General features: G+C 45.4%; 1 protein-coding gene, 1 long non-coding RNA gene and 1 pseudogene across 3 annotated transcripts; 1 reads left to right on the top strand and 2 right to left on the bottom strand.

Moving 5' to 3' along the window:
• Window positions 1-4,988: 4,988 nt before the first annotated feature.
• On the bottom strand, window positions 4,989-6,008 carry LOC117241334. Of its 2 annotated transcripts, none has more exons than XR_004494946.1 (2): window positions 5,944-6,008; window positions 4,989-5,192 (listed from the first exon to the last, which is right to left on the bottom strand). It is a non-coding gene; the product is annotated as an uncharacterized LOC117241334 (long non-coding RNA). The 2 variants fall into 2 exon arrangements; XR_004494947.1 differs by having other exon boundaries at window positions 4,989-5,189.
• A 603-nt stretch (window positions 6,009-6,611) lies between these two features.
• LOC117241333 lies at window positions 6,612-10,104 on the top strand (annotated as a pseudogene).
• A 1,472-nt stretch (window positions 10,105-11,576) lies between these two features.
• Window positions 11,577-12,200, bottom strand: LOC117241332 (survival motor neuron protein-like). The gene is made up of 3 exons (XM_033507279.1): window positions 11,924-12,200; window positions 11,724-11,803; window positions 11,577-11,655 (listed from the first exon to the last, which is right to left on the bottom strand). Exons 1-3 carry the CDS (start codon window positions 12,043-12,045, stop codon window positions 11,597-11,599), a joined length of 261 nt encoding a protein of 86 aa, XP_033363170.1. The 5' UTR covers window positions 12,046-12,200; the 3' UTR covers window positions 11,577-11,596.
• Between the last annotated feature and the right edge of the window lie 217 nt (window positions 12,201-12,417).

Raw genomic sequence — 12,417 nt, 5'->3', positions numbered from 1 at the left:
GAAGCAGCCGGCGAAGCTGATCCCCGAGACAGGGGCGGAGAGCCAGAGGAAAACTCCGGAGAGTGGATCGGCGAACACACGAAGAGGGGGAGGCAGGGGGCCCCTCCCGCGCGCACCGCGGACGTCAGCGGTAACAATCACCCTGACGGACAAATCGAGTCAATCCTACGCGGAGGTGCTGGCTGCGGCCAAGGACAGTGTCTCCCTGGCCGAGCTCGGCATCAACACGATGAGGATGCGGAAGACCATCACCGGAGGTGTCATCTTAGAGGTCCCTGAGGACCAGGGAAGGGAGAAGGCCGCAGCGCTCGCAGCACAGCTGACGCGGGCTCTGGACCCGAACGAGGTCCGCGTGGCGACCCCCTTCCGAGCCGCGGAGGCAAGGGTGTCCCTGATAGACATAGCGGCCACCAAGGCGGAAATCCAGAACACCCTGGCAAGGGAGAGCGGCTGCAAGCCGGAGGACATCCGGCTGGGAGAAATCCGCCCCGCCCGGAACGGACTTGGCGCCGTATGGATACGAGGTCCTGCCAGTGCAGTGAGGAAACTGGCCCAGGCTGGAAAGGTCGCCATAGGCTGGTCGATGGCGAAGGTCGAAGCCATCGTACGGAGACCGTTACAGTGCTACAGGTGCCTTGGGATAGGACAAACGGGGAAGACCTGCACCGCCAAGGAGGACAAGGGGCACCTGTGCTTCAGATGCGGCGAACCAGGGCACCAGGCGAGAGCATGCACTACTGCGAGCCCGAAATGCCTGCTCTGCGAGGCGCTTGGAACACCGTCGGTGCACAGGATGGGGGGACCGGCCTGCGCCCCCTCGAAGAAGGGAACGAAAGGAGCCGCCCGCGGATCCACGGCTGCAAGAGGCAGCGAGAAAGGCTCCCCGCCGCAAAGCGACCCTAAGCCCGCGAACAAGGAGGTAGGCACGGAGGAAGCCACGAACAAGGAAAGGCCACCAAGGAACTGAGAATGCGCATCCTCCAGACTAACCTGGGAAGGTCAAGGCGAGCACAAGACCTGCTCCACCAAACCATCCGGGAGAGCACGGTCGCCCTGGCGGTGGTGGCGGAACCATACAGAGTTCTGGATGGCCCGGAGTGGGTCGGAGACACGGACGGAATGGTTGCCGTCACCTGGACATCAACGCCCGGGGCGTTTGCCCACGGAGCCCTGCTGGAACGGGGCAACGGGTACGCCGCGGTCGAGTGGGCAGGGATGATGGTGGTGGGGGTGTACGTGTCACCCAACAGCGGACGGGCAGCGTTCGAAGAATTCCTGGACGGAGTTGGCGACTGCGTCAGGCGACGACTCCCCCGACAAGTGCTCGTCCTGGGAGACTTCAACGCGCACTCCACGGAATGGGGGAACGCCAGGACCAACGCGCGCGGCCGCACGCTATCAAACTGGGCCGCGGGACTTGGTCTTCTGCTAGTGAACAGGGGCTCGACCAGTACCTGCGTGACGTGCAGAGTGAGCTCCATTGTTGACATAACATGGGCCTCCCCCGAGGCATTCAGGCGGATCTCAGGCTGGAGAGTGGCCGAGGGGGTCGAGACGCTGTCGAACCACCTCTACATATTCATGGAGGTGGACGCACCTGGACCTGGAATGCCGACGACAAACGACGGGCGCGGCCCGCCGAGGGAGAGGCACGCGCGCCCACCACCCAGATGGAAAATAAAGGAGAGGAACGAAGACCTACTCCGGGCGGCTGCTATAGCAACAGCTTGGAGCTGGGAGGCCTCGACAACGACGACCGAAGCAGACGTGGAAGAGGAGGCCGAGAACCTCCGCCAAGCCATGACAGCAATCTGCGACGCATCCATGCCACGAGCCACACCAGGCACGGTGCGAAGCAGAGCAGTTTACTGGTGGAACCCCGGCATCGCGGAACTGAGGACGAGATGTGGCCGGGCCCGAAGACAGTACCTAAGGGCCCGCCGCTGGCGACGACGCGACGAAGAAGAAGTCTCCTTGCGCTACCGGACGTGCCGCGCGCAACGGCGCTCGCTACAGAGGGAAATTAAAAAAGCGAAGGACCGTGCCTGGTCCGAACTGGTTGAGACAGTCGAGTCGGACCCATGGGGGAGGCCATACAGGACGGTGACACGGAAACTGCGCGCGAAGGGCCGCCTGATAACGGCGGAAATAGAACCTGCACTGCTGACGCGGATCACCGGAACGCTCTTTCCCCCACAAGAAAACAGAGCGGCGGAACGGCCACGGGAAACGACACGACCGCTGGAATGGAGGGACGACTGGGAAGTCACAGAGGAGGAGATATGGGAGGCAACCAGAAGAATGACCGCCCGCAACGTGGCACCGGGCCCGGACGGAATCCCTGGCCGGATCTGGGGGGAAGTGATGGGGGTCATGGCCCCCAGACTCCGGCACCTCTTCACAAGATGCCTGAGGGAGGGAGTCTACCCCCGGGCGTGGCGGACAGCGAGGCTGGTCCTGCTCCATAAGGAGGGCCGACCGACGACCTCGCCGTCAGCGTACCGGCCGATATGCCTACTGGACGAGGTCGGCAAACTACTCGAGAGGGTAGTCGCCGCCCGCTTGGAACGACACATAGCGGGCCAAGTGCCAGGTTTGCACGAAAGCCAGTACGGCTTCCGGAAGGGGCGCTCGACGATTGACGCGGTCAGACGCGTACGAGCGATTGCGGAGGACATGGTCTCCCGGAAAGGCGTGGCGCTGGTGATTTCCCTGGACATCGTCAACGCGTTCAACACCATGCCATGGGACAGGATAGTGACGGCCCTGGAGCACTTCGAGGTTCCCAACTACCTCGTCCGATTGATCCGGGCCTACCTCGACGACAGGTGGGTGTGTTACGCCAGTAAGGAAGGAGAGGAAAAGCGATCCGTCGAGCGTGGCGTCCCGCAGGGCTCGGTGCTGGGCCCCATGCTATGGAACGTTGCGTACGACGAGGTACTACGATGCCCACTACCCCCAGGCGCGGCCATAGTATGCTATGCGGACGACACCCTAATCCTGGTCGAGGGTCGTGGCTGGCACGAGACGCTGCGCATTGGCGGAATCGCAACGGCCTGTGCGATCCGTGCCGTGAACGAACTGGGCCTGAGAGTCTCCCCTGCGAAGTCGGAGGCCACCTGGTTCTTTGACAGGAAGAGGCGAGGGACACCACCGCCCGGCCTATGCATAGACATGGCAGGTAAAACCGTCCGGATGGGGTCACAGATGAAGTATCTGGGACTCACCATCGACAGCCAGTGGACGTTCGAGCCGCACTTCGACTCACTGATCCCGAAGGTGTCAGCGGCTGCCAATGCCCTGTGCGGCCTACTACCGAACATCGGCGGGGCCGGAGACGCGGTGCGCCGACTCTACGAGGGCATCGTTCGGTCACGAGTAATGTACGGGGCCCCAGTATGGGCGGACGACCTGATGGCAAGCCGTCGCAGCATCCTGCTCCTAAGAAGGCTGCACAGAGTGACCGCCATCAGAATCATTAGGGGATACTGGACGGTGTCTCACGCGTCGGCGTCCACCCTAGCCGCGTCCCCCCCCCCGTGGGAGCTGCGGGCGCTGGCGCTCAAAAAGAGATACACCCGCCGGAGAGAATGGCACCCGGGAGAAGACCCCACCGAGCAGGCGGCTCCAAACGACACAGGAACCGCCGAGGAGGACACATGGAACCTGTGGCGATCCCAACTGATCAACGGGAGAAGCGAACACCGAGGCGCGGATGCGGTCCTACCAAACTGGGAGGCATGGAGGAGCCGCCACGGCCTCCCACTCACATTCAGGATGACACAAGTACTCCCCGGACACGGCGTGTTCGGCGAGTTCCCGAAGAGAATAAGGCGAGAGACGACAGACATCTGCCACCACTGCGGAGAGGGCAGGGACACAGCGCAGCACACCCTGGAGCTCTGTCCGGCGTGGGAGCTGCCCCGCTACACCCTGCGGCACGCCATAGGAGAAACGTGGACCCCCTCAGCGATTGTGGAAGCGATGTTGAGAGGGTCACAGGAATACGAGGCCGTCCGCCTCTTCTGCGAGCGAGTTATGCTCGCGAAGGAGCGAGCGGAAAGGGAGAGAAAGAAAAACTCTCACCCCTGCAGGATAAGACGATGGAGAAGGATGGCAGTCAGACGACCCAGAGCCGCCCCGCCACTACCCCAACGGACTGCGACCAGAAGAAGTGACAGCACTAGGAGCAACGACCTCCCCCTAACGCCCACTCAATAGCCGGCTCGAACAAGAGAACGCGAGAAGGGGATGCAACTGAAGTTAATTCATAAGAGGTTCCTGGAGCACCCCTGTCACGCGCATAAGATGGTCATCGTGGAGTTTTAGTCGGTAGGAGTCCGACACTACTCTGCTGTTACGCGATTATTGCAGCAGCGGAGTGTCCATGAGGATTTCTCCACGTACAAAAAAAAAAAAGAAGGCTACGTTCGCGGGTCGATCGAACACGTTCTGCGTCCTTCCTCGGCACCAGCGTCAAAACCACCCTCGACGAGCGCAACGCACTGGTGCACCTGCAATATTAACCACTGGTCTTTCCTTTTTCGCGCGATATTATATCAGCACCTATGATACCATTTCAAAGACCGCAATCAAAACATTAAATACCGCATTAAAGCCATACAATAATTCGCAATATTCATTCGTAAACGTTATTGTATATGTGCTTAATTAATCATTATTATGTTTCGAATGATTTACTACCTCATATTCCATAAGCGGATATATGGTTCATTTTCATCTCAAGTACGATATAATTTGTAACAAATATTTATAATTCACAATGTAAAATATTTATAATTCATTGGAAATATTATTCTATCACGGTATAGTGGTCAAATTTCACATAAATCACAAACATATGGTAGTCAGAAGCTATACTCACGACATGACAAATCATGACGATGTCATGAAAAATGGCGTCCGTCCATATATATTCAAACGCAACGAACAAGTTCGAACTTTTCGAGAATAAACGATTTGTTCGATAACATCTGTCGCGAGCTTCTCTTCCTTTAACGATAACAATTGACAACTAAAGCTCGAGAGGCTCGTAAGGATGAACAGCGACGAGCATCTAGAAGCTATGTACTCACCTGGGCAAGGAGACTCCAACACCAAGGACGTTGGAAGTTTCGAGAAGCGAAGATGGAAACTGAAGTAGCACGTCAGGTCAACTCTGGCAAAAACTGCTAAAGAAAGAAAAATCCAACTAATTTGTTTCCAATAATAAAATGAAATTAATTTGTTTCACAAATTATTAACTGGATATTATTCAAAAATTATTCAAAATTCGCTTGATTGATTCAGGGCCCGGGACACTTGGGTCATGCCATTTTGGTAATGGACGAAAATGGCAGAAGGAAGAACGACCGTTTTTTTCATATTTCTCTTTCCCCGGTAAACGAAAGAATGCCCGAGCACCTTGTTTCATTTCTTCTCGACATCAATTTCAATCTTTTTAAACGAAATATAATCTGAACGATGAAAAGTTCATTCAAATAATGCTCCGCGCCAGACACTCACGAAAATTAAGAAGAAACACGGAAAATTCGCGAATAAAACGGATTTCTTTGTCCCAGTGAGATAATAAATCCCGTACACGTATTGGTTTTTAAAATCAATATATCCACCAATGTGCACTCGTTTAACAAGGGTGATGGAACGTGCCAAAAATCTCTCAAGAGGGTCTTGGCAACGGAAGAGTCGAAAATGTCACAATTATGAATGAAAAATTCGAATAGTTGCTGATTTTACAGTCGAAACCGATAAAGAACTCCAGATATTCCCCCAATTAATTTACAATAAATTCGCGAAAATGATCGATTGCTGACGCCATTGTATTCTAGAAAGATTGTAAAACGATAAGAATTTATTGAAAAAACTTATATTCGATGATAACACTTCTAATAAGAGTACTAAGAGGAGCGATTCTGTACTCACCTTCCTGCCTCGAAGTACCGAACGCAATTAACCGTCCGCCCAGGATGGAACCGTTCGGAACTTTTGTAAGTCCCTGCACGGCCGCTGCTTATGGTGGAAATGTAATAAATATAAGTACAGAGCGCGTGAGCGAACTAAAAACGCGATAGAGAAGTAGAGAGAGGATGTTCCGTCCTTGTCTAATGACGCGCTCTTGTACAGGAAATATGTAACAGCGGTATACGAGCAGCGTCAGTGTCCACTAGTGTGCATGCTGATTAAACAAGGACAGGAAGTATCTATACATGGTGTTCTCTTTCTATTTCCATGTTGCATCCATCTTACTATATAGTACACACACTCAGCTATTCTATCATTATATTTGTGCGTTGCTTATGTGTGAACCAAACATTTCCACGACAACAAATCGTTTGTCTCTTGTTTGATGCTCGGTTTTCAACGGAGTTAAATAATTTTTTAAGAGAAACGTAATGGACGGGTTGTTTTTAAAGTAATAAACGGAAATTCTCGTATCCATTGAGAAACGATAGGCGATTTGAAAGTATCACTATGAACGGTGATTTATCGATGCAAGGTAGTATGAATAAGATATTTTATAATCTGCGAAAAAAGGTAAGGAATATTCTAGATTTTAGATTTTAGATTTTAGATTTTAGATTTTAGAATTTAGAATTTCCACGTCACAGACGAGTGTGTTTTGTTATTTGATTTGTAATATTGCTGCAGTTCTCTTAATAGCTGTTCGTTTCATGCGATACTCGCACATAGTATCTATGACTTTTGCTTCTAACAATTTTTATAATTAGGCTGTATCAAATATTTTTAACGTTCGTGTTTCATGAAAAAGCATGTGTAACTCGTTGAATTCGCAAATGTAACAAAAAATTCCATGAAAAACCTTATATTATTGTAATTAAAAAATAATTATATTAGGAGGAGAGTCGTATTTCGGAACGTCATCGGAACATATTATACCGTGTATGTGATTATTTGGAACACAATGGGTGAGTATATTATAATTAAAATATATTCCTAGTTCCAATTCTTTTGAATAGTGTCAGTGACCAATCGAAATAGAAATCAGTGGACATCATGGAAAGAGAAGGCGAAACCAAATTTGAAAATTCGACATCGGTAATTCAGTAGCTAAGAATAACTCAATCGATAATGTAGATTAACTAGTTATAAACAAATATATGAAGTATAAATTCAAATTATTCTTATCCAGCTAAAAATTGGAAATTAAAAAGCAAAAGACAAGAAATTATCTTCGAGGATTTATATAGTAAATACATTCTTTTGCCTGTCTTACCTAGAGATAAAACAGTTGTTTGATGGTTATCTTATAGTGTTCAGTCATTGCGAAAAATATTTTTAATTAGTTAAAAACTATAATTAAGTAAAAACTACATTTTTTATGTATATAGACGTTAGCGATGTATTATTCCGGGAAGCTCGTCTATCTCCCGAACATCGGGTTTGCGACAACATCGATTTGGAAATTATCGTTGCAGAGTATGAAAATTATTACAAGATGAAATTTCAAAAATATCCCATATTGTGTAAGAAAATAACTGGAAGGGAAATGACGAGGGAAGTGACAAATGCAAGCAAAACGTAAGAATTTAAATTATTTAACGATATTAAACGGTATTCAACGTATCGTATTCAACGTATCGTATTCAACGTATCAAATTCAACGTATCGTATTACAATATGATCCAGTGTTTGTAGAAGTATTGAGACAAAAGCCAAATCTGTTAGTAAACAAGCGAGAAGTGAGCCTGTGAAAGAGACGAATCTACAGCAGAAGATAACTGATGACAATACGAATCATATTAATCTCGCAATGACAGTGACGTCAATATTCCCCAATGAGAGTGACGGACGTTCATCAGAAGAGCTATTTAACGTCCCAATGGAACAATCCATGCAATCGAAGATATTGAAATGCATTGAAAAGCTTTATTCAGATAATCCGGAATTACGAGGCTGAGGACATCTCATGCGTTATTTTCGATTAATATACATATCGTAAAGCTTTTAAACGATAAAATTCCCGTCGATAAACCGTCCAACGTATATCGACGATGACGTGATTTCAGTAACGCTTCAAATATCAAATTACGTAACACTTACTTAATATAGAGAAGACGCCATTTTATCTTTGTATCATCACAGGAGATCATAGTAAGCAAATTAAATATACATTGGGATGACGTTATAGGCCCAGAGGAATGTAAAACCGCTGTTAAGGAAGCCGTTGTGTATCCCCTTAAGTATCCTATCTTTTTTGATGGCCCGTTTTCCCCCTGGAAAGGTATTTTGCTGTACGGCCCACCTGGTACATGTAGTTTGGTTCCTGGAGTCGGGTGCTTTCCTGAGATTTAGTATCTATACAGCGCCCGGGCAACCCTAGAAGCCATTTTCGGAGTTGGGATACGCCCAACCAGCGCACTCGGTACACAGTACCGGTTACCTAATTTTTCGCCCGCAGGAGGCTCTTTCGTCTCAGGTCAAACGGGGCGCTTTCCAAGCCCTTCCGTCTTCCGGGACGGTATCCGGAGCAGGTGGGACGCTGCTCACCCGCCGAAGGCGGCTCAGGGGACTTTGTCCCCCTTAATCCAGCCCTCTTGCCAGCACTTGGCCACAACCACTGCCACCACGAGTCCTTGCCCAAGTTGGTCGAGCCAAGGGTTCGCTACGCCCTCAGGGCTACACTCGACCGCCCGTGGTACCGTTCATTTGTCAACGGTGGGACCACGCATGTGGATGTACCGCCACGTATCTGCCGCACGGTTTACCTGCACACCGTGCGGTCAGACCCAGATGAGACTCACGTAAGCGGGAGTTGAGGAAATGTACCTCGGCGGCTCTCCCGACGGTCTCACCCTTGGCATCAGGATCGTGGGTGCGCTACTACCCATAGGTTCCGTGGAGAAGACACAGTCTTACACCACGGCATCCTTCCTTGCGGTGTACATAGAGGACTCACGTAAGCGGGACGCTTGTCCCGACGGTCCTCCCTGGCTGCGGGACCGTGGGTTTGCCAGCCCCCATAGACTCGCTAAAGCGAATCCTCCCTGCGGAGTGCCCACCTGGTACAGGTAAGATACTCGTATTCTTTTCATTTCTGTACGTGTTTACAAGAAATATACAAAACAGGGAAAACGAAGTTAGCGAAGGCAGTCGCGACAGAATGCCATTGCACCTTTTTTAACATAACTGCCAGCTCATTGGTCAGCAAATGGAGAGGCGATTCCGAGAAGTATATACGTGTAAGTTGCTTTGTCTATGTAAGTCTCTTTGTTCCTTTGTCTATGAAGGAGAGATTCTAGGTATAAAAAGATTTTATTTTATTTTTCGTCATTTATATATAAATAGAATAGTTGTTTGGAAAACGAAATGATATCATATTCGTGATGAGGCAATGAATTTAAGGAATTTCGAATATAATATTTAATGAATAATACATTTGTTAAACTGAACAGGTTTTATTTGAACTTGCCTATAGTCATTCGCCTACAATTATTTTTATCGACGAGATTGACTGGATCGCCACAAATAAAGGAGACTGTATATTGTCTGAACCTGCAAAAAGATTCAGATCAGAACTTCTTTCTAGATTGGATGGATTAGTGTCTAATGAGAATTCTAATGTAGTTCTTCTGGCTACAACTAATTCCCCTTGGTACGTATATCACGTTATCTCAATGTTTTCTAAGTAGAAAATATCGTAATATTTCTCCAAATTCCAAATATGTTATTGTGTTGTTTGAAGTATTCCTTCATTATTATTAGTATAATAGAACGATAATATTTATTGTAAATATGTTATTAGGGGCATTGATGCAGCTTCACTCAGGCGTCTCGAAAAGCAAATATACGTATCATAACCCAATGAAGTTGCTCGACTTGGTATATTCAAATTATACCTTAGCAACCACTTATTAGAAAATACAGATATTGTAAACCACATAGTAAAATGTACTGAAAGATATTCTTGTGCAGATATAAAATTGCTTTGTAAGCAAACGTGGCTACTAGAAATAAGCCCGATATGGAGGAGACTTGAAAAGAAAGAAACACCTGTTACCACTTTGAAATATGAATTAAAAAGTTATGAAATATTAGCAAAATTGTTAAAAAAAAATGTCACCTACAGTTATGCAAATAGATAAATATGATACGTGGAACAAATAAATACGCAATCGTAAGGACAGATATTGAAAAATATAAATAAATGGATTATCGTTCGAGAAATCATTCGCATGTGTGTGCATGTGTGTATGCGCGCATGTGTGTGCGCGCATGTGTGTGCGCGTGTGTGCGCGCACGCGCTATAGGCTAAGTTTAAAATGTTCGGTTGTATTATATCCTTGTATTATATATGTCGGAGATGAAAGGAAAACCGGAGCCTTCCCTTTGCAATTTTGAGGAAGCCTTCTAATGCTTTAGCCTAGATTTTATCATAACTGTAATTAAGCAATGGTCATTTGTAATTGTTTGATATTTGTGAAAGCGAAAGTGGGTTCGAGATGACAACTGGTCGCCGAACGTAGCCACGGTCACGGGATAAACGTTTTGCCTGACGAAGGTGTGGATCGGTTGTATTGTTCTCCCTAGAAATCACATAGAATTGTACTTTAGAGATGTCGATATAATGGGACACACGTTGTATTAGGAATCAATCTCCAGACAGAAACTGTCTAGCAACGGCGTTTGAATCTTTCTCGATGTTTCCAAAGAGTATACAACAAACTTTTGACAGAAATTGCCTAGCAACAACGATTGGAACCTTCTCGATGTTTCCAGCGAGCATATAACAAACAAATGCAGTCGTATAGCGAAAAAGATTTTCATCAGATATTCATTCGTGTGATCGCCTTGGAAAGTGATACAGCGAGCAATTTACCGAGTGTTTTAGCAATCGTATTTTTTTGTGTTTAAAATTATTCTACGCATAGTAAAAAGTTATCCCGTTGACCGTGGATTCGTTTGAACCCAGGAACATTGTTAATAGCGTTAATTAAATTCATTATTCGTTAAATTTATTATTCGTAAAACATATTATTCGTTATTCTTATTATTCGTTAAACTTATTATTCTTTAATCTAATCATTAGTTAAACTTATCATTTGTTAATCTTATCATTCATTAAACTCAATATTCATAATATTTTGCAAAATCTTGTATATTCGCGTAAATATAATCTCTGTTTCGTAAAACAATGGCTAATTATTGGTTCCTCTTATTGTTCGTTAAACTTATTAATCTTTAATCTAATTATTAGTTAAACTTATCGTTTGTTAATCTTATTATTTATTAAACTCATTATTCATAATATTTTGTAAAATCTTGTTTATTCGTGTAAATATATTCTCTGTTTCGTAAAACAATGGCTAATTCAAACGAAGGATCATTACGCGCCTTAAATCCTAATGATAACCCGACATATATATGTGAGTGTATTTTATCAAAAATATGTTTTTTAGTTTTTCTTATCTTAGTAATTATTTTTAAAAAAATAAAGTCTTATATGAAAATAAAGCTGTTCTTTATTTCAAATAATTGAAGTAAATAAATACAATGAGTTTTATATTTTATTATATCTTATATTATTGTTATATTGTTATTGACAAAATTGATATAATCAACAGTTCTTCCTGTTCTCTTGATTGTTTCTTGCTCGTTTCAAACCATGATAATAACCTACAAAAGAAATAACATAGTCCATTGAAAATTTAATATACAATAAAATACTTATATGAAATAATTACCTGTGTAATATACCATATAACCACTAATATACCATGACATCAACATACTTGAAAGTGCGTCTGTATCATTATCTGGTAATCTAGTACATTTTATTAAAATTTCGTATTTTTTTTCCAAATAAAATGTTAAACTTATTTCAAATTACTTATTAATATTAGAAGTATTCAGCATTCCATTAGAATTTTTAAATTGTACTTACTTGGCCATTAATTGTGGTGGTAAAGGAGGTGCAGGTGGCATTATATCAGTCATCGAATTGAAAGATGGTCCCGGTATGAAGTGATGTTTATACGCATTTGCTTCTTCAGAGTCACAATCCATTTTTTCTACATTATATTTTTTCGAATTTTCATTTGTAGAAAAATTAGTCTCACAAGTCTCATCGTTCTCTTCATTGAATTTCTCTTCCAAAGCTTTCTTTTGTTGTGCTATTTGACTTTGCAAACCTTCTGATTCTCAAAGAGAACTCAACTCGACTTTCTGTGTATTACCATAGCCTAAACACAGAGTAAAAGAAATTTTTGTCATTTAATAGAATGACTGAGTGCCATTCGGTTACTGTCCTTACAGGCAATGTATTAGAATTTCCCGTGCATAAATGTATATGTACAAATGTTTGCCTTGATATATGTAGTAATAATCACTCGTCTAATGAGGAGAATTATATTCCAAGCAGCTAATAATGAACAATAA

The sequence above is a fragment of the Bombus vosnesenskii genome, unplaced genomic scaffold (genome assembly GCF_011952255.1).
Source record: "Bombus vosnesenskii isolate JDL3184/JDL3185 unplaced genomic scaffold, Bvos_JDL3184-5_v1.1 scf7180000015707, whole genome shotgun sequence".
NCBI classification, from domain to species: Eukaryota; Metazoa; Arthropoda; class Insecta; order Hymenoptera; family Apidae; genus Bombus; species Bombus vosnesenskii.
The sequence above is the reverse complement of the archived record's forward strand: the minus strand, read 5'-3'. Positions and strand labels throughout refer to the sequence as shown.